The 23,657-nt window shown below is 37.9% G+C and overlaps 2 protein-coding genes across 2 annotated transcripts in view; both read right to left on the bottom strand.

The window, feature by feature from the left end:
* Positions 1-23,657, bottom strand: part of FMN2 (formin 2) — a 375,766-nt gene that overhangs the window by 171,031 nt on the left and 181,078 nt on the right. The window contains exon 6 of the mRNA XM_064594391.1: positions 8,290-8,351. Within this exon, the coding sequence (XP_064450461.1) occupies positions 8,290-8,351 (62 nt within the window). The remainder of the gene's footprint in view (positions 1-8,289; positions 8,352-23,657) is intronic.
* Positions 12,007-13,381, bottom strand: LOC123845588 (protein-arginine deiminase type-6-like). Its single transcript, XM_045876324.2, is given in 2 exon segments — positions 12,007-13,056; positions 13,058-13,381. Coding segments are annotated over 2 exon segments (1,374 nt in total).

The raw sequence follows: 23,657 nt of genomic DNA, 5'->3' as shown, positions 1-23,657 counted from the left end.
GAAGGAGTTGGACCATACATACAGCATCCCAACTTTTCCAGCAGTTTCTCAAAACACCAGCTTCCATCTTGTGATGAGCACTGGGTGTTATACGCAACTAATGACTTGTTGAACACTACATCATAATAATAATAAGAAGAAGAATGCCCCAAAGAGAAAAAAAAAAATATTTCAGACACTAAAAAAAGAAGAAGAAGAAATAAGCAACCTAACTTTACACCTCAAGGAACAAACTACAAAAGAACAAACTACATCCAAAGTTAGAAGAAAAAGAGAAATAATAAAAATTAGAGCAGAAATAAAATAGAGACTATAGAAACAATAGAAAAAAAATCAGTGAAACTAAGAGATTTTTTAAAAGGTAACCAAATTAACAAACCTTTAGCTAGAATAACAAAGAAAAAAAGAGAAGACTCAAATAAATACAACCAGAAATTAAAAAGAAGACACCACAACAGATGCCACAAAAATAAAAAGGATCATGAGACTACTACGAAAAATTGTAAGCCAACAAAATGGATAACCTAGGAAAAAACAGATATGTTCCTAGGAATATACAACCCACTAAGGCTGAATCAAAAAGAAAAAGAAAGTCTGAACAGACCTATAATAACTAAGGAGAATGAATCGGTAATCAAAAATCTCCCAACAAATTAAAGCCCAGGACTAGATGGCTTCACTGGCAAATTCTACCAAACATTTATTTATTTATTTTTAAAGATTTATATATTTATTTTTAGAGAGAGAGAATCTCAAGCAGGCTCCCTGCTGAGCATAGAGCCCAACGCAGGGTTCGATCTTACAACCCTGAGATCATGACCTAAGCTGAAATCAAGATTCGGATGCTTAACTGACTGAGCCACCCAAGAGCCCCATCTACCAAACATCCAAAGGACACAAAATCAACATGCAAAAACATCAGTTGTGTTTCTCTACGCTAATGATGAACTATCTGAAAAGGAAATTAAGAAAATAATCCTATCTATAATAACATCAAAAAGAATAAAATATTTAGGCATAAACTTAATTAAGAAATTGAAAGACTTGTACACTGAAAACTATAAAGCATTGATGAAAGAAAGTAAGGATGACACAAATAGGATGAAAGAAAGTAAGGATGACACATTCTATGTTCATGGATTAGAAGACTAAATATTGTTGAGATGTTAATACTGCCCAAAGCCATCTACAGATTCAATGCAAAATCCCAACTGCTTTTTTTTTTTTGAACAAAAATAGGAAAAACAAATCTAAAATTCATTTGGTACAATAAAAGGCCCCAATCAGATAAAACAATTTTGAAAAAGAACAAATCTAGAGGCATCACACTTCCTAATTTCAAATTATATTACAAAGCTACAGTAATTAAGACAATATGATACTGGCATAAAGACATATATAGAGCAATGGAACAGAGAGCACAGAAATAAATCTATAAATATACAGTCAATTGATCATCAACCAGGGTGCCAAGAATACACAATAGAGAAAGACAGCCTCTTCAGCAAATGGTGTCGGAAAATGGGATCTCCACATGCAAAAGAATGAAATTGGACTCTTTTTTTTTTTTTAAAGATTTTATTTATTTATTTGAGAGAGAGAGAGTGAGAGACAGAGAGCATGAGAGGGGGGAGGTTCAGAGGGAGAAGCAGACTCCCTGCCGAGTAGGTAGCCCAATGCGGGACTCGATCCCGGGACTCGAGGATCATGACCTGAGCCGAAGGCAGTCGCTTAACCAACTGAGCCACCCAGGCGCCCTGAAATTGGACTCTTATACCATACACAAAAATCAACTCAAAATGAGCCAGAGACTTAGATGTAAGACTGGAAACTATAAAACTCCTAGAACCCATAGGGAAAAGATTCATGACATTGGTCTCGGCAAGGATATTGAGGATATGACACAAAAAGCACAGCAAACAAATACAAAAACAAACAAGTGGGACTACAATATTGGCAAACCATGTATCTGATGTAGGATTAATTTTCAAAATATATAAGGAACTCCAATAACTCAATAGCAAAAAAACCTAATAACATGATTAAAAAATAGGTTGGGGCACCTGGGTAGCTCAGTCAGTTAAGTGTCTGACTCTTGATTTTGGCTCATGATCTCTGCTTAAGATTCTCTCTCTCCCTCTCCCCCTGCTTGCACTCACTCTCTCACTTTCTCATGCTCACGCTAAAAAAAAAAAAAAAAAAAAAAAAAAGGCTAAAGACTTGAATAGACATTTTTCCCAATTAGACATACAAATAGCCAAGAGGTATACGAAAAGATGCCCGATATCACCAGTCATTAGGAAAATGCATATCAAAACCACAATGAGGTATTATCTCACACCTGTTAGGATGGCTATTACCAAAACAAACAAACAAAAAACAAAACAAAACACAAGGACAGTAAGTGTTAATGAGGATGTGGAGAAACTGAAACTATTGTATACTGTCAGTTGGGATGCAAAATTGTATGGCTGCTATGGAAAGTAGTATGGTAGGCCCTCAAAAACTTAAAAATAGACTACCATATAATCCAGGAATCTAAAAGAATTGAAATTAGGTTCTCAAAAGAGATGGTGCACTCCTATGTTCATTGTAGTACTATTCACAATAGCCAAGATATGAAAACAAATGTCCACTGATGGAAGAATAGACTTAAAAAAAATATGATATATACATATATACAGTGGAAAATATTCAGCCTTTAACAATGAAGGATATCCTACAATATGTGACAACATGGATGGACCTTGATGGTATGATGCTAAGTTAAATAAGGCTGACATCAAACAACAAATACATGAGGTATCAAAGAAGAAAATAACAGAATGTGGTTGCCAGGGGCTGAGGGCGGTGGAAAACGGGGAGTTCCTAATCAACATATATAAAATTTCATTTATGCAAGATGAAAAAAATTCTAGAAATGTGCCGTACAACATTGTTTCTATAGATAACAATAGCATGTTGTACAACTAACAATCTGTTGAAAGGTGAGGACTCATGTTAAATGTTCTTACCACAAAAAAAACCCAAAAAACAAAGGGAGAGTCTCAGAAATGTTGAAAATGTAAGTAAATATGAAAGACTATATTTAAGTTCCTTAAATATATATTACCATTTAAAACAAAAATTACGCCAGTGTCTCCTGGAGTTGTACACATCCCATAAGCGTTACTCGTGTGACAACTAAAACACTAAATATGTAGGAGAGACAAAAAAATGGCCCTATATGGTATCATCGAGGTTTCTACATTTTATAATGTTTACTCTGGGTAAATAGAGTGTCAAAGGTTAGGGATGTATATAGTAATTCTTAGAGCAGCAAGTTAAATATATATATATGCATACATACATATAGGACAGAGGACAACAGCCAAGGGACAAACAAAAAATTACAGACCTAAATCCAACCATAACAATAATTATGTTAAATGTTAACAATTTAAATGTTCCAAGAAGGAAAAGACTATCAGAGTGGATAAAAAAGCAAGACCAAAATATATACTACCTACAAGACATTCTAACATAAGTGATTCTAACATAAAGACAAAGGTAAGTTGGAAGTACATGGATAAAACAAGAAAACCCATGCAAACAGTAAGTATCAAAATGGTAGAATGGCTATTTAAGTATCAGTTAAAATAAACTTCAAGACCAAGTATTACCAGAGGAAAGAATTTCATAATGATAAATACAACCTTCAACAGAAAGATACATCTAAGTGTGTATGGGTCTAATAAGAAAGCCTCCAAATATAGGATGCAAACTGACAGAATTAAAGGGAAAAATTTTAAATTCCACAATTCTCTTCAAATGTCCTAAAATCCCTAGCTAAACCTAGCCACTGCCTGCTTCCACATCTCTCCTCCTGCCCATTCCTTCCTGAGCTATTTACTCACACATACTTTCTTCTCCCCACTGGGCTTACTCCTCTTTCATGCTCCCAAATCTTGGCACACACTGTTCTCTCTGCTTAGAACACTTTCATTTCCTTTTTTGGTGACTCCTACTTTCACTCCAAATGTCCCTTCCTCAGAGATGATTTCCCTGCTGATTACATGTTTTCAGAGCCCATCTGTGGGTGCACTGCTCTCTTTCCTTCTCTCTCTTTCTGTGTGTGTGTGTACATGAACCAGAGGAAGGCATCATCGTGAAAACTGGAGGAATCAAAGCACGGAAGCCATTACTACTGACTGGTCATGGCACCAGTGCTTGACATTTACATAAAAATATGTAAATATTTTTAATGAAATAAATAATGAATATTTAATGAACAAATAAAGAGAGTGAATTATTTATCTTTCTTTTAAATCTGAGGGACATCTGAGCATGCTTTGACAAAGGAGAGCTGGGGGAGGAAACAAGTACAGAATGAGAACAGCTCACTGGTTGGAACATAAGGACACAAAGGTATTCCTAAACTTTGTTTAGATAAAGAGAAGGTGGTAGTGAGAAACGAAGACAAATTGGTACATATTAATCAGATGGCTTAATCTCCATGTATAGGTGAATTAGAAGCCGGGAGTGTGCAAGGAAGGGAGCTGGCATGATAAACTGAATATTTTACTGTGCTGAGCTTCTGTTTCAAAGAGTTCATTCATTCATTCCTTCATTCATTCATTCAACACCATTAAATAGCATCTAGAAGATATAAAACTTCTATTAGAGTTACATGGGTTGCTGGGCTGCCCCTAACGAATATACTGTAGACGAAAATAGGTAGAATCTCAGTCCCCTATGGAATAGTAAACTCATTGGTTTCATGTAGTTAGAACTACAACTTCTTCTGGGTATGCCCTTGTGTGATTTGGAGTAGGACAGGAGGGACAGAGTATTAAAAACATGGTTATATTATCTCATGCTGAATGAAACTATGGCATATTTTAATCTAGCCATGATACTGTTGTAAAATTTGAGGAGAGTCTGTAGGAAGTAGGAAGGACCCCCACCAAGGTACACCAGAGATGTACATTCCTACAGCATCCTGCTTTATTTTTATCAGTCATATGTAAACATACAGGCTATTAGCAACTAAAAAACATAGAAAAAAATTAACTGCACTGTGCACTAAAAAATAAACTATAACTGGTTCTATGGTGTTGGGTTCATCTTGGGTTCACCGAAGTACGTATTATTCAGTATCAACTAAGAAAAGAAAGCCCAAGCTTCTTGTCAGTCCACTGGATGGACACTCAAAAGATTCAAGGTAATCTAAGAAAAGGCAAGATTTCTCTAGCCACCAGGGGCTCTTGAGGCAATAATCTCCAAATTACATCAACATGAAGGAGACAAACATGCTCAGTTTGCCCTACAACAGAATGTTCCTATTTTAATTCAAACTACTTTTGAAAAATCACACATAATCTAATGAAATATTTCTGGAATAGTAATGGTTAACTATTTACATAGTAATTCTGAATCTTTGAAGAAATATTTCTGAAATCATCATATTTACACTGATCTTTCAAAAAAGTACAATATTTGAAATATGGTGATATAAACAATTTTCACCTCCCTCAATTATAAAACCATACCAAGAACAAAAACAGGTCACTCTTTAATTAGTAATTATTATGAATGTTATATACAAACCATTACGCTAAACATGGAATATAAAAATCCTACTAATAAGGAATTTATAGTTCAGTTGAAAGATAAGACATATGCCCACATAATGATAATATAAAACACAAAATGGACATGTGCCCAAGGAAAAGATGACAGAAAGCATGACAAGATTTCAAAGATGTCCTAAATATAAAGGACATTATTGGAACAACTGGCAAAACTTGACTGGGATCTGTGGATTAGATGATAGTAATATATCAATGCCAATTTCCTAATGTTGATGGTTGCATTATGGTTAAAAGTAAGTATGCAGGGATAATCGGGCCTAAGGTTGGCAATTTATTTGCAAATAACGAGAAAAAAAAAAAGTTCTTTGTACCACACCTGCAACTTTATTAGTATCTTTGAGATTGTTTCAAAAGCTAAAACAGGGCGCCTGGGTGGCTCAGTTGGTTAAGCAACTGCCTTCGGCTCAGGTCATGATCCTGGAGTCCCTGGATCGAGTCCCACATCGGGCTCCCTGCTCGGCAGGGAGTCTGCTTCTCCCTCTGACCCTCCCCCCTCTCATGTGCGCTCTCTCATTCTCTCTCTCTCAAATAAATAAATAAAATCTTTAAAAAAAAAAAAGCTAAAACAAATTTTAAAATGATGATTGTGAGTAAAGTAGTATCATTCTGAGTTTTACAGCTTTTAAAAAGTATTCTCTATTAATTCATGTTGCTTGTAAACATAAAGGTATTTATTCTGCTTCACTTGGCAAATCCTTGAGACTCTTGAGGAAAAGGTCCAGTTTTACTTTAATTTACGTGGCACACAACCTTCATTACCCTTAATCTTAAACCAATCTTAGATGTAATCATCTGTAATTTGACAATCATAGTTCTATGCCCACACTTATTTTTATTTACAAAAAAATCAAAGCATAATAGTATTGAATAGTCTAGAAAACTCTACATCCATTTGATGGTGACAAAAAGTTGATGTTATTATGAATTATTAGAAACCCCATTTATAAATGAGAATATAGAAACTAAAGAATGAAGACATATATCTGTTTAATTGTGGTGCTGGAACCTGAACAGAGTTCTTATGACTTTTTAATCCCATGTTCTTTTCCACCAAACAGTGCTATCTCAGGTCCTTTTGAAGGCTCAGTTCAGTTATCACCATGAGTCAGGAAATTTTTTGCTTAGAGCACAGTCCTGAAGGGAGGTGACCAGGTGACCAAGCCAACTCTGAGTTGTAAGAACCTCTCTGTCTCATTTTTCTAAAAAGCATTAGATAGCAATAGTATTTCTTCTTCATAAATCATAGGCTATAAGGCACTTAGAGGATTAAATGAATCAATACAAATACCCAGACTTGGAATAATGCTTGGTGCATAATAGACATTAAACTATTACTATTTCTAAAAATTCAGGAAATTTTAGGACCCTAAACAACTGAAAAGAAGGCATTTGAATGAATGAATGAAAATCTTGCATGAATAGGGAATTATTTCAATTGTTTCTTAATTAAGAGGGAGTTCCTTGCTTTGCTATTTGGCATATTCATTCGCTAAATGAGGAAGTCTTTATCTACTGCTGTTGCCTATTACTCAAAAAAAGCACAAATTTTTGCCTCAGCATTTATCCCTAGAAAACTGAAAACCTTGTATAAAAATAGGTCAGTCCCCAGTATTTTCTACTTCATGACCCACAATTCTTAAAATATGAACATTTTAAACCCTCATTTACCCTTCTCAAAGTGTCAACCATACTCTTTACATATAGCAGGTTACAGTAAATTATGACTGGGCTACCAGACCCCACTGGAAATAATCATTAATTATTTTGCACAAGAAATCCTCTTGCTACTAAAAAAATGAAAACAGCACAAATAGATATTCAATACAGATCATTATTTCCAGTGGGTATCAATCAGTTTGAACAGGCAAACTGTATCTGAAAACCACATGATAGCCCAAAAGAGGTTTTGAAATAAACCCTGTCTGGAGATTCCATTCATTAATTCATATAAACATTTATTTAACATTTACTAAATACTTCCTATGCGTCCAATAATCCTTAACCTTAGATGCTGGGGATATTGCCATGCATAAAACAAATATTTCTCCCTCTTTCGACTTGTATTTTAATGGAAGTGAACCGGGAATTATCATGAATTCTATTTGTATGTTATACACACTTACCTATTATTCATAATGGATTCTTTAATTTCCTCTACTGTAGGTGGCTATTAAAAAAATCTAGCCTGTTACTACTTGAACTAATATGACTGTGAACTGTGATTTTTGAACAAGTCTTCTGGCCTTGCTATGCCTAAACTTCCTCATATGTAAAATGGGGATAATAATTGAACCTATCTAGAGTTTTCATGTGGAAATTAACTGAGTTAGTGCACATAACAATGCTCAGCTCAAATTAACCTCTACATAAGTATTGACTATTATATTTCAAAAGAGGGATTGTGAATGACCTCACATACAGCATGCTTTGAACCACAATCTTTGAAAATATGAGACCAAAAAAAAAAAAAAAATATGAGACCACACATTTGTCCAGTAGGTTTCCTAGAAAGTATTTTAACAAACTTATACTTAAGTAACTTCAGTGCACCCAGATCAATTTTTCTTAAAGGACATTAAGACAATGAGTCTAGATGTACATATTGGCAAGTATTGTGTATTATATACTCACACATAAAATTCCTTCTATTACTCACATTCTCATAGAGAGCTTGAAGGGTCTCCAGATCAACCACAGAATTGTCCAAGTTCACAACAGCTGTGAAAAAAAACATACGAAAGAAAGAATATAAATTCCCATTTAAGCCAGTTGTGAAAAGATATCTGACCATCTTGAACAACAGTGACCTTCTCCAGAATAGTGTTCTAATTTCAACGCACCCACTTACTCCACTACCAAGACTGTGTCCAAGGAATTTCAACGGGGGTAAAGTGTAAACCTTTCACTTGTCCCTCAAACACAAAATCCCATGAATATGACCCAGTCAAAGGTCAAAAATAAACTGTGAGTCTATCTTTCAAGGTCCAACTGCATGAATTTGAAAAATTTGCTGAATACTAGAAAAACGGGCAAATCACTCCTGTTACTGTCACATCCCATTTTGTGAGGGACTGAAGAACTTAATATAAAAATAAAAGATGAATTTTCTGTTATAATTTTTTACATTGTTATAATCAAAGGACAATTCATTGATTATGGTATTGAGATTAACACAGATGCACCCTTAAAAATCCATTCTTTTTTTAAGTAGGCTTCATGCTCAGCACGGAACTCAACATGGGGCTCAAATTCACAACGGTGAGATTAAGACCTGAGCCAAGATCATGACTCAGATGCTCAACTGCCTGAGCCACCCAGGAGCCCCCAAAATCCATTCTTAACGTACAAACTACCCATGCTTATACAAGGAAGAAGTGGAATGGATAATCAAAAACTGGGAATACGTTCTTAAATGCATTTCTTTTTTTTTTTTAAAGATTTTATTTATTTATTTATTTGAGAGAGAGAATGAGAGAGAGAGCACATGAGAGGGGGGAGGGTCAGAGGGAGAAGCAGACTCCCTGCTGAGCAGGGAGCCCGATGCGGGGCTCCATCCTGGGACTCCAGGATCATGACCTGAGCCGAAGGCAGTCGTTCAACCAACTGAGCCACCCAGGCACCCTTAAATGCATTTTTTTTGGCCTGAGAAGCATGTCGGATTTTGGAGTCAGTATGTTTTATAACTCAGTTTGGGCACAGATTAATCAAAAACGTTCTGCATTACCTACATATATATTAGCTGGAAATGATGTGAATTTGCCCTGATCAGATTTGTGCCAAGTAGCCAATGAAGCTCCTATGTATGGGATTAAAGATTTCTGGGGGAAAAATCACAAAGTAGATAATCACAAATTGGTTAGATTTATTTTGATAATTGAGGCATTTCACACTGTCTTTTCTCTCAAAGCCTAAAGTACACGAGACATTTTCTAGTTGACTCTGGCAAAATACCAAGAATGAATTAAAAGACAAGTGAGAAATTGAAGCATATGATGGATGAGAAATCTAACCAAGATAATTTAGCATTTCTATCTGGAGCTGGGAACAGAGCCCAGATTCACCAACAAAGATCATAGTAAGTAGAATATGATACTTCCACCCTAATAATATTCCACTATCTTCATTTCCAACAAATTATGTCTCAAATATCAATCTAAGAATTTGATTAAGATTTTCAGACAAATCTTTTCACTCCTTAGACCACATAAGGCAAACATATCACAATCTGTTTAGCAACTCAAAGTGGTAAAACCAGCCCAACCAACTTTGACTATATTTCAGAAATTAATTAAAAGGGGTTAACAAATGATTTTTACTGGAGGTAATATGCCTATAATGTAACAAAATGCATAAAACCCAAATAAAGATAGCAAATTCATGTGGAAAGTTATCCCCTTGGATTTGTACATTGTCTAGCCCTTAAAGAAAATTTACAGTGACCCCAAAGATCTCTGACTTTGAAATTCATTAGATAATAATCCAGTATTTCTACATTCCTCTGGTGACACAGCAAAAGATTGATGGGAAAACAATGAAAGAAATGCCAGTAGTCAACTTAGTGTAAGATTTCATTCTCGGAACAAGGTAAAGACACAATAAAATCATTCGTACTTAAGTCAAAACTCTTCATAAAAGATACAATTGTCCTCTGATGCTATCCATAGTTTTAAAACATGTTATTCCTACAAGTGTTCCCCACATGAAACTTCGTGTGTATAAGTGTGGTTTCTCGTCGGTTTATCTCACACAATGTCAGGTACTGAAGAATATCTTAATAAATGCCATGTGGTCCTAATCATTGGTATATGGTCCTAAGCAAGTCCTCAAAAGTTCCTAAGCCATGAAACCCCCCTATTTAGTCATCCACAAGGAAATCTCCATGGAAAGAAATACTGTTACTATTTTTCCACACAATTTTCTTAGTTGGCTTTACACTTGAGAGATGCTAACACAATTTGATGGGAATCACAGTTTTGAGAGAACAATATAGTCATGCTTGAGTAGCTGAAAATTAGAGAAGATTAGATAATGGCAGATGAATGGATGGAATGAGAGGAGTTCTAGATGGGAAATAAAGGCAAAAGAAGCAATTTGGGAAAGGTTAAGGTTACTGAGGTGCTATATTTACTCAATTTAAAAAGCACATTTTAACATTTCAGAAATCAAGACTCAGACTAAAATTCCTATCTTTCTAAATATTTAGTGGTGTCTTCTAGTGCTCCCTCCCTTAAAATCTGTATATTTTCAACTGATAAATTCTAAAATCAAGGAAATAAAACAATGCATTCACTCATGAACTCAATAATATGTAAAGTGTTCTTATCATCCAGGGACTATACTAGCTTACTACACTGGTTAACTGTTATTTGAGAAACAATGACTTGACATTGGAGCTATTTGATGTGGATGTTCTCAATTACTCAGCCTTGAAAGGCTGCAGACAACTGGATGTGCAGAGACCACTCCAATCAGATTTCTAGCTATGGCCATGCTAAGGATTTTATATAAATAGAAATAGAAATACACATACATTTTTTAAGATGGCAAAAGTTTCAAGGAAAAAGCACCTCACAAATTCCCTGATTCCATGTGCAAAATTTCAGCCTTCTTTGAGAGGAAAAGATCTTTTTTTTGAGATTATTTCAAGGTGATAGCTTCTATTTTCCCCCAAAACGGAATACTGTTTTTATGGGATGCTTTATTGATGTAGAAGGAACACAGAACATGGAATCAAACTTAACTGGGTTTAAATTTTTCTTTGCTGCTGCATTACTTCAAGTAAGTTACTTAACTTGACAAGTTCTAGTTTCCTTATGGGGGACTGGGGTGAGGGGAAAAGGAAATCAAAGAAAATATTAGCAAGATTTTGGGTTTCGTGGGGACCAAAGGCAGGAACAAGTAAAAGGATCTAGCATATGAGGTTGGTTAATGAATGATATTTCCCTCTTTTCATAAAAGTTCAACTCTTCTGGCTCTAATATGCTTTATTATCTAATTCAAAGTTAAATGAGTTTCTTTTTTTTTTCCTACTTGTGTTTTGTGCCCTCATAAACCAAAAGGAAAAATTCCACCTGCATCTATTAAGGGGTGTACTCTCACCCGAACAATAAACTATCACAACTAAATGATTTACAGTTACCACTGTAACTTTTTTTTTTCCAGAACACCTAGAACTTTAATGGATACTTAGTAACCACTTCTCAGCCAAAGACCATTTTCCGAGGGAGTTCGAGCTGGCAGAGTCGGCCACCCCCTCCAGATACTGAGGGATGAGGGTGGCCGGGGGGAGGAGGGGTGTATTTGCTCTCCAGACAGGCAGGGCATCAGGATGCTGTGGAATGGTGATTAAGGGGCTGTTCACGCTGGGGTGGGGCTAGGCCTGGGGCTCGGGCACCATCCTCCACCATTTGAAGGCAAAGGGTACCCGGCAGATGTTGACACAGGCACAGAAGTCCCTGATTTCAGTCAGGTAGCAGTCGAAGTCATCGATGAAGGTGCACTTGAAGCCCAGGGGCTCTAGCAACTGGCAGATCTTTTCTTCCAGGCAGCAGATGCCCTTGATCTGGGGCCCAAAAGGCTTGGGGATGCCCAGATTTTTGTCCATCGCGATCATCTGCAGCAGGTTAGGGAAGTAGGGCCTCGCAAACAATTTCGCCATCTGCTCATTGGAGGGGATGTTAGTCAGCTGCTCCAAGCAGAAGAGCTGCAGGATGTCAATGATGTCCCTCTCCACCAGGCCCAGCTCCTTCTTCAGGATGTCACGGTTCAGGTTAATGCACTTCTCTACATAGTTGTTCTGCTTCCTCATGTTTTCATCAGCCAGAAGTTGATTGATGATGTTGGCCTCCCTCCCGTTGGAAAGGAGCTGGTCCTCCTGGACCTCTGCAAACAGAGTCAGGTGTCCATAGCCCTCCTTCTGTTTCTCCTCGAACAGTCTGTAGCAGGAGCTGGGGCTGGCCAGGAGCAGCCAGAAGCCCTTGTTACCCTCACTCTTGTCCTGCGTGGGGATGAAGCACATGAACTCATCCATGTGGCCGACCATCAGCCAGTCCAAGAAGAGCTCCACCGGGGCCTGGACTCGCTGGGCGTAGAGGAAGTCCCGGAGGGCCTTGCCCATGTTTCGGCCCTCCTTGCTGGGGTAAAAGCAGCTGCCAATGAGATTCCTGCCTAGAGGGTACTCTTTCCCTTCCACCTTGACAGGTGGGGACACCATCAGGTTCCCAATAGAGTCCATGCTGGCTACCCTGTGGTCCTTGGTGCCTTGGATCATGTAGCCAACCCCTGGGCTCAGGGAGTATTTCACGAGTAAGTCGTCCAGCGTGAGGACCCAAGGGGTGTCGAGGACCAAGGAAAGCGTCTTGTGGGGAGCCTGAGTATAACAGAAGGCCATCGCATCCTGGAGCCACCTGCCCAGGTAGTTGGGAGTCCTTGTAGACAGATACCACCTGGCTGTTACTCTTCTCGCTCAGCTCCATCACTGTGTTCACAAAACCCTGGACCTGCAGCTCTCTGCACAGGTAGACCTCTAGAGGCATCTGGGTGCTGGGAGTAAAGATGCAAGGGGCCACCCGGAACACTACCATGTCTTTGTACACCAGGGTCTCTGGAATTGACGGGTCTTGTGATTCTTCCACCAGGGAGACAGAGTAGGAGATGAGACCCGAGAAGTCGGCAGACGGGAACTCCATGGCTTCAACGTAGAAGGTTTCCTTCAGGTGGTTCTGTATCTGTATCTGGGTATCGTTCATCATCCTCTGTCTTTTTTACTTGGCATTTAAAATGTTAGGCATAAGACTTAGATTTCAGAACACAAATAAACCCCAAATTTGGAAGGATATTCAGTGATAAATCTTTCAGATTACTTTATTCTCTAACATTCAACTAGGTGCTAATGTGATTATACTTCAGATTAGAAGAGGCCAAATATTTCACACTCATTTCCTCCTCTTTGCTCTAAGACTTTTGGGAGCAGCCATCATTGTCTGGGACCCACACACTGCCTACCCAGAAATTCCCCTGCAGGTCTACCAAGCAGCTTTAATTGCTTTCCCATAAAATCTATATAAATTCATTACTTTGAATTTAGCCAAGAAGCACCTGTTCTGCTTTTATGTAGAAGAGTTCAAGGACTAAGAAGGTGTTGAGAGGAAATTCTAGCCTTTTTTCCATATTAAAAGATTATTAATTTATTTGTAAAGTACACGGACTTTCCAGGATTAGAACATATGGAGGTTTTTACCACTCTCTTTAAACAACCTATAAATGACCATGTGTTAATAATCACTCCAGACCAAAATGGATAGCATTTTTATTTTTAAGCTAAAACTTTTATAAAATGTTAAGGATGTGATAATTAAGTAGAACAATGGTACTCTTTCAGGCTTTCCTACCAACAGGCTGTGTGTTGTTGATCAAGACACTAAGCTTCTCTGAGACTTTATCAAGTGGGATAATAACTTTTGTCTGTAGCATATGTTTATCATGTGGAGAAAATAAGGAATTTTATAGTAAGAAGGATAATTCAAGAAGCCTTGGAATCATTTATGTAATTAATTTGAAAATGTGTATTATCTGTGAACACATTGGTTAGAAACTAGAGACAGGGCTGGGAATGTGTTAGATTAAAATTAGGTTCAGGATTAAACATTTGCTTACAATAATCAGAAGTTAAGACCACAAATAGTTCTTGAATTCATGAACTCCACTGGTACACACTTGCTGATATCCAACGCACTTCTCATTAAACCACGATGTTACAAAATGAAGAGCAAAATAGCCCTATTTTAGAACTCAAATAGTCAATTTAACCAAGGATATTAAAAATGTATCAAAGTGAACTATGCTAACAGAAAAAAAATCTATTTCCTTTTGATTTTAAGATATTGCATGACATAAAAAGAATTCTAGGTCCAACATGGGAAATGGTCGTATGCTGGACACACAACATTGTGCACACAAGTACACAAAGAGGTGATCGTCATAGGCCTGTATCACATTCCCTGGACACTCGGTCTTTGCTATTAACACTGCCTTCTTTGACACCAGAAATGTCAGGTTGCTTATTCTAACTCACTACGATGTTAAGTCACTCAGAGACTAGAGTGTAACACATCTGTCTGAATTTCTGCATAACAAGAATCCAGTCTCTGTGCTTCTGATCAAAAAAGTGCATAAAAGGGAAAGGACCATATTTTAAGATGTCGTGTTAAAGGAAACTCAGCAAAACAAAAGTTCACAAAACATTAGCCAAATTCATAAATGTTCCATATATTTTGAGTAGCCAGATGAAGCAGTTCACTTTATTGGTATAATTCAATATGAAATAATTACTCTTACTGAATGCAATATTTTAAGTCATGGAACACTGTTAGTGCTTGACTTACTCCACTCTTATTTTGTTTTGGGTCATTTTTTTTTTTAAGCTGGGGTCTCCCCAGGGGGATAGGACAGCCCTGAGGCTGCTTTTGATGACCCCTTCCCTCCATCAGCCCTGACACTCCAGTCCCAGTGGTTTCTTGCCTTAATCCCTCCCACCCACATGACCTGCTAAACTGGCAGTAGAGACCTCCAAAAGTAGAAAATCTTATGGTCTTTATTACCAAGAATATTAGTTATCCATTTCTGCACAGCAAATTACACTGAAGCTTTGGGCTTAAAATATATTATCATATTATCAACAAACATATTATCTGTGGGTCAGAAATCCAGGTGCAGCTTAGCTGAATGCCTTTGCCTCAAGGTTTCTCATAAGACTTTAATCACGGAGTTGGCTGAGGCTAAGATCAGCTATGAAGGCTCTGCAGGGGGATCCATTCCCAACCTCACATGGTTGTTGGCAAGATTCAGTTCCTCAGACTGAAGGCTTCAGCTTCTCACTGGCTGTTGGCTGAAACTGAGCCTCAGTTTCTTGCCAGATATGTCTCTCCACAGAGAAGCTCACAATAAGACATTAGGCTTCCTTCAGAGGAGCGAGAGGGGGTATGCAAGATAAGGCCACCTTCTCTTTGTAACCTAGTCTTAGAAGTGGCATCCCATCATCTCCATTATATTTTATTCATTATGAGTCTCTAGGTCCAGCCCACACACAAGAGCATTAATACCAGATCTCTGGAGGCCATCTGAGAGGCTGCCCACCATACCAGGTTGCTAACTCTGGCTCTTTGTTGCTTGGATTTCAAATCTCAACTTGTGGTTCTCTATTATTCTCTACCATGTATTAATTTTATCAAAGTTTTTGTTTTTCTATCAGGCTCTAAGGGCACAGAAAAAATGGGGAGGCATCATGATTTACCAGAAAGAAGAAATGCACTAGTCAGGAAAGCTGACTTCAGACATAGCCTATCAAATCAGCTAAGGCTCCTAGTCTAAGTGAGATTGAGTTTATCTGAGGCATGATAGACAGACATATGGAGACATGAGATAATACTGACAGACCCTTCCCTATACAACTTTACATGACCATGCCTAATCTATTGTTGTGTCCTTCACCATATATAGAAGAACCTAGTACACAGAGGCTTGGGAAAAAAATCTTTGTTGAATGTGAGACAGGTTGAAATAGGCTGAGGTTAGTAATTCCTGAAAATTAACTGTTCCTTTAACTTGACTGGACAAGCTGAATATTCCTTGAGCTGAGCTTAATTGCCCTTTCACAAACAAATAACTTCGTTCTAGATGACTTTATAGTGCAAAAACATAAAACGCAAAGATAATAATATGTTCTGTCCTATCATCATCTGACAAAGAGCACTGGGAAACAGTGGAACACAGTGGGCTCTGGGTCAAACTGGCTCCAGCATTTATTATTATCTGTGTAACACACGGTGTCTCAATTTGCTTGGAATCTGCAAAACGGACCTAATAAAAGCATCCACCCTCTAGGATTCTTGCAGGAGATTATTCAAGGAAAACACTTAGAAGCTGTACCATGCCTCTGGGCAAACACTCGGAAAATGTTGGTTGTGTTTATTGTTATTATAGCCCCTTTAACATTCCTATATGAAAAATATTTTACCAGTGGCTCTCCAAATCAGTATCTTGAGAGATTTTAGACCAACTAGGTTGAAAACATTCTCAGCAAAAAGGAAAAAATGACAGTTTCACTTGTGCCTATACTAACATGGGAGACTAAACATGTCTCACCCACAGGGAAACCATCAACACTGATTTTGAATAAGGTATATGGGAAGGAAGCAGAGTCAGCAGAAGCTTAAACACAAAAGAAGTGCAAATCAGTCTGTATTTACAGTTCATGCCCTCTTCTCAGTAACACAGTAAGAAAGAGTGTGAGGGCTTCGAGAAACCATCTTTACCCCCTTTAGAATTCAGAAGCCACAGGAAAAGCTAAGATGAAGTTAGCTTGGCAAACTGCTGAGAAGCAAAGACCCTTGTTCAAGTAGAAACTCATCTTAAGTAGCAGAGATCAGAAGCATCTCTCATTTAAAATGGTTCCAAGCTTGTCATCATCTCCTAGCCCCTGGGGACCAAAATTTTCAAAGAGATCTCTTTGAGGAATTGCAAGTGACTTGCCATTACACTTTAAAATCAGAAAAAAGGACGCGTGTGAAGATAATTTCTATCTCACTGTACATTCCAGTAAAATTAAAGATTTCACTTTGAGGGGGTAGTAGTTGCTATTCACTTTATCTGACATTATTTATTATCTCTTTTGTAAATGCACTGTAAACCATTTGGGGGATCTGGAGATATGAGCTTCTCTATCACAGGTTGGTGAAGTGGAAAGATACTAACATATAATTATATTAACATATATAACATAAACATATACTAACATATAAAACAATGTAAGCACACGGCAGAACTGGTGCAAAGGGGAGACAAATAATGCAATCGTCATGTGGAAAAGATCCTCAAAGTAACAGTTTGAAAGCAAATGAATAATAGTATAAATCCTAATAGCACTCAAATTCATTTTATTTGAACTGTGATGTGACGTAGATGTATTGATGGAAGCATCTTTGCCTCAGATGGCAGAGGAAAAAACATGCATCCAGTTCTACTCTCACCTAAAGTTCCACTCCAGCCATTGTAAAGAGGTAATTCTAAACACAAATTCATCAGGACTGAAAGGAGAGGCAGTGACAGCAACAAAACATGGAAACTAGTTGTACAGGTTAGCAGACCTGTAAGAATCCACAGCTGTCCACGGGAACACTGAACACCAACTCAGAAGGGGGAGTCCCAGAAGCAAGAGGGTGAATGGAATCTGTCCATCAGTTATATCTCCATTCCAAAAATGCTCTCCCCAAGTGTGTCAGGTTTATTTTCTTGAGAAATTAAAACAAAGTCTCTGGGCAGAGGGACAACAAGCACAACTGCGGGCCAGAGCACTACATGGAAAACACAGGGACCACATGCAGTACTGCAATGTTGAAGACAAAACTTCCCTCCCCCGCCCCCCACCTGCACCTCCAGCCAGCTCTCATCCTCAATTTGGGGCCCAGGAAACTGCCAGACAGACCTTTACTCTCCCAGGCCAGAAACTGAAAGTCTCTGGGGAATCTCACCTCCCCAAGAGGAAAGAACAAAAAGACGCTGGTGGTTCCCCCAACAAATAATGTACCCAGATAATAACACATTGAACTCAAAATCAAAAGGCTGCATAAGAGGGCTCAAGTTCAAGTAGAAACTCATCTTAAGTAGCAGAGATCAGAAGCATCTCTCATTTAAAATGGTTCCAAGCTTGTCATCATCTCCTAGCATCTCTCATTTTTAAGCCAGCTTTTACCAGCTTCTCACCAGCTTTTACCTCTCACCAGCTTTTACCTCTCCCACTTTTAAGCCAGGACAGCCAAAGACCAAATCATCTACAGAACGCCTCTAACACAGACACTAGAGACCAGAAAACGGGAGAAACACACACACACACACGCGCGAGGGAGAAAGTCCTCCATATCTTCCTAAGGTATGCCGATACCCATTGTCTCCACATTCTTCTCTGCCCTTATCTTCTTAATCCCACCCCGTTAAGCTTTTGCTCTGATTACTGAGTCACCAGTAATTTCAATTCTGTGAAATCCAAATTCACATTTCTCCATCCTCAGCAGCATTTGATACAGGGAATAATTCCTTTCTCCAGATACACATGCTTAATTTGGCTTCCAGGATGCCACTCTCTTCCTGCTGCTCGTAATGCTCCCCACTCTTCATTCACCTTAGCAGGCTCCTTCTCTCCCCAACCTCTTATTATTGAAGGATCCTAGGGCTTGATCCTTTTACCTCTTCTCACTTCCATCTACTCTCCGACCTTGGTGATCTCCTCCAGTCTTCTGGTGGATTTGGAACATTTTCCTCTCTAGCCTCCAACCTCCTTCCCGAACACCCAGCTTATAGAACCAACAGTCTTCTCAGCTAGCTCACCTGGAACTCTAGCGGTAGACCCACTCTGCCCACACTCTCCCCTGTCTCACATGATGGAGACTCCATCTGCCAGATGGGCTATCCTTAACTCCTTTCTTTTGCTCACATTCCACATCCAACACATCATGAATCCTCCTGGTTCTACATTTCAAATACATGCAGAATATGACTTCATCTCATCACTGTCATTGCTACCACCCTGTTCCCAGACACTCCCAACTATTGCCTGGATTACTGCAACACCCTCCAAATTGGAAAAAGTGAATGATTCTTCTCACATAAAAACATGGTATCATAAATAGAAAAATTCAATAGAAGGTATGGCAAATAAATGTGAGAGTATTGCCCAAAAGTACATCAAAAAGAAGAGGAAACATTAGGAACAATAAACCAATTCAAGAAGGCCAAAATCCCAATAATAGAGGAGCTTTAGGGGAAAAAATATTAATTTTGACCAGTTCCTGAGAAGAGATCTCACACACTCCCTTCTGACCATATTCTGCCGGATATACAGCACCTGGCTCATACTCTAGCACAGCCAGAAGCCCCACCCCTGGTGATCTCTGTATTCACAAAATTCATTCATGTTTTTGCCTAGTCCCCCCAAAGTGCCCTTAAAACTTTAGGGACTCCGAAGCTAGAAGAGAAACCATAGGTTAGAAACTTCTTTCAGCTTATTTTCTCTTATAAACCTGTGCCTAATAATATAAATATTTCCCTCTTCTTACCCAACTAAATTTGTGGTTGTCTCTAGGTTTTGCAAAAGTAACAATATGTTGAGGAATGCGTGCATAGGTGAATGAAAAAGTGCAAGAGTGATTAACACAAACTGAGGACAGTTGAGGAAGGGAAGGAGATTTTTAAAAAGAGTATCTAGATCCTGGTGGAATTAAAGAGAAATAAGAGCTGAATTCTAAAACCTTTGATGTATTAGGAAGTAAAATGAAGGACACAGGGACCAGGTGAGAGAAAAAAATGTCATTCATCATGTTTGTTTATAACTTAGTCCCCCGACCCCAAGCTTAAACGTTTGGCTCATTTTAGACTATTGTAGGGAGTGATGTCAGCCATTTAGTTACAGTGTAGTAACAAAAACATCTGAAATATGAATAAATTCTTGACAATTAGCCACTTGATAATATGGCAAAAGTGCAAATATATTTGCACTGTTTAAAATTTGTTTTCAGCAGTAAAAAGAACATCTGAGTAAATAATGACTTAAATAAAATTGAGATAGGTTGACATTGATTCAGAAAATTAAAAAAAGGTTAGGGAAAAAAAAGTTTTTATGGTCTTTAAATTCCTATTCCTCATGTGGAAAAATAGTTGCCATAGCTCCATCCATCACTTTCACATTCCAGGCAAAATTGAGGGAAAAGGAAAGCAACAAGAAAGTATATGCAATGCCTATTAAATATGAATTCTTAGCAAATTTCTACTTATGTCTCACTGGCCAGAATAGTTTCCAATGTTTACCTAAAATGGAGGGGAAGTTGATAAGTGTGAACAATGTGGACAAACCACTATCTCTAACAAAATAGCAATTTCAAACTCCAACCTAAGTTTTCTCTGAAACATTCCCTAAGTACCATGGCTCATAATGACATCCCTGACCTCTTGTTTGAACCCTTTAACATAAATACAAATCACCTGATACTTTTCAGGTATTCCTTCTTTGGTATAGAATTATGTGCTCTTTGCCTCCAAGGAGATTTTAAATAGCCTGATAGCAGGGATATTGCCTTAGATATCATCAGCTCACACCAGAGTGTTCTACATATAGTAGAAAACTAAAAAAGCTTATAGTGTGAAAAACAAAGTCATTACTGAACCTTCAGAGAAAAGCCATAATAGCTGACCTTAAGAAAGAGACACTACCAACCACATATTTGTGTTATTGGTCCCATCAATCCACGAAGGCAACAACACCTGAGAAAGCAAAAGCCAAATATTGGCATGCGCAGTGATATCTGCTGCCAACAGTACTATAAGCATAACCATCCACATGATAATGAGGGAAGAAAATGAGACATAAAGAATGAAAGATATTGGGCACCTGGGTGGCTCCATCGTTAAGCGTCTGCCTTCAGCTCAGGTCATGGTCCCAGGGTCCTGGGATCGAGCCCCGCATCAGGCTCCCTGCTCTGCGGGAGGCCTGCTTCTCCCTCTCCCATCCCCCTGCTTGTGTTCCCTCTCTCACTGTGTCTCTCTCTGTCAAATAAATAAATAAATAAAATCTTTAAAAAAAAAAAAAAGAATGAAAGATATTTCCAGAGGAAGAAGCCTCCTCTTCCTCCTTCACATCTACAGTCTGTGGTGGATGCAAATGGTCAGTTTTTATGCATTCAGAAATTTCTAGTACTGCTTTATTTGTCCTGCCAGGAAGATATAAAAAGGAAAACAAGAGGGGGGAAACGGTTTAGGTAGAAATGCCTAGGACCATTATCCTTAAATTTTTACTTGAAATTCAATAAAGCATAGAAACCTTTGGTAAGTGCTTGTCACTGCGCAATCTGACGACAATGGAATCAAGAATCCTTTATAAGGAAATAGTGATGTGTTAATCCCCAACTGAAAATCCGCACACCTGGGGAATTCCTTAAAAAAACTGTCAAAATGTATTATTTAACAAAAATTTCCTAATGATGCAGTCAAGCAATTCTAAAGATTTTGTTTGGTTTTCCTTGGCTTAGTGAACCAAACATATCTAACAAGTTAAAAAAAGAACATTTCTCAGAGAGTAAAATACTTCGTACCAGATTCACCTGAATTTCACACTTGATAATAAGATAAAAGGAAACACTACATTTGCAGTGTTTACACATCCTACCACCAAACTTGCTTGAGCTCATGGGCTTGTCAAACATGTACACCCAGGCATGTCCACACTGTGGGAAACTTGCCAGAAGACATGTGGCTACACATTTTTAACATACATCGGAAACACACAAGTTCTTGAATCACATTTCAAGTAATTCTGAATTATCTAAAGGCCATAATAAATGTAATGGCAAATACAGCAAAAGCATTCTTTTTTAAAGAGTCCAAATTAAAATAATGGCACTCGATTCCTTGTATTTATAAGACTTCTAAATTTTCTTATTGCTCCTTCCATTCAAATCCCTGGTTTATACATTAATGTATTTATTGAGCAGCTTTAATTTACTCAAATAATAACTCAAAAGTCTTGATTTTTTTTTCCCAAATGACTTGAAACCTTAAACCTCAGTGCTTTGGATTCACACAGACTGGGATTAAAAACATGGATCTGTGACTAGCTAGTGTGTGTCTCTTGGACGAGACTTGGTAAGCAATCTGGGTCTCAGTTTATTCACATGTGAAATAGGTATATAATGGTGTTAATACCTCCCTCAAATGGTTATTGTCAGGATTAGAGGTAACTCCTCTACCATGTGACATACAGTCCTTGCTGCAGCAGGCACTCACAAAGAGAAGGTTCTTCGTTCGTTCTCTCTAAATGTCTCAATATCATATAGACATTCGTAGAAATAATTGCTCTTACAAAACAACATAAATTAGAAATGAAAATATATTTTATATTGTTTGGGCCTTAAAAATAAAAGAAAAGCAGCACATCAGCATCCCAATTCTATATCCAGTTGGGCCAATTCTCAGATGTGCTAGAGGCTGAATTCAAGTATGCGGAGATGTGCTTAAAGACCAGTGGGGAAATGGGTTCTCTTCAAATCAGCAAGCAGTGTATAAATTCCCCTATGGAATGAAGGGGGGAGACTGGAGGAGGAGACGAACCATGAGAGACTGTGGACTCTGAGAAACAAACTGAGGGTTCTAGAGGGGAGGGGGGTGGGGGGACGGGTTAGCCTGGTGATGGGTATTAAAGAGGGCACGTTCTGCATGGAGCACTGGGTGTTATACGCAAACAATGAATCATGGAACACTACATCAAAAACTAATGATGTAATGAATGGTAATTAACATAATAAAATTTTTAAAAAGCCAAAAAATAAAAAATAAAAAAATAAATTCCCCTATGGTCAGGAAATACACAGAAGTCAATACTACCTGACACTGAGTGACACAGTAACATCTGTTTACTACCTGTTACACATAAATAAACTGCCAATTAAACAGTATAACGTTGAAAGGGAACCATTTAACTGCAAGTCAAAATATATTCACTTCAGAAACATGCTTTTAAGTATCAACAACTGATTAAATTATTACAAAATGTTTGTATTTATCTGCAAAGTAAACAGTATCTTCTTGAAAACAGCATTTATTCCTTCACTGAACAAATATTCATAGAGTTCTAACCCCAAACCAGGTAGTCTTCTCTGCCCTGGGGATATGGTGGTAAACCTGACAGACACACTTCCTGCCCTTGTAGAGCGTACATTTTATTATAGAAGGGAAGAACCTTGCATTTTTATAATAGCCTACTTATTTAGAAATCATATCCATTTATACTATCTTCTCTTTTCAGGCAGTTTAACCTGGGAGGAGATTTGTTGTAAGGTACAGACAATAAAATGCCAGAATTCTATAGATTTTATACTTAGGCTACATAAAGAAAGGCTTTCCTGCTGGAAAAAAAATAACTCTGATACTCAATCCACCACTGGTCCCTCTCAAGCATACTTGCTTATACAAGGATAACGACAT

The sequence above is a fragment of the Mirounga angustirostris genome, unplaced genomic scaffold (assembly GCF_029215605.1).
Source record: "Mirounga angustirostris isolate CCGP_5_RB_7025 unplaced genomic scaffold, mMirAng1.0.hap1 SCAF_6, whole genome shotgun sequence".
NCBI classification, from domain to species: Eukaryota; Metazoa; Chordata; class Mammalia; order Carnivora; family Phocidae; genus Mirounga; species Mirounga angustirostris.
The sequence above is the reverse complement of the archived record's forward strand: the minus strand, read 5'-3'. Positions and strand labels throughout refer to the sequence as shown.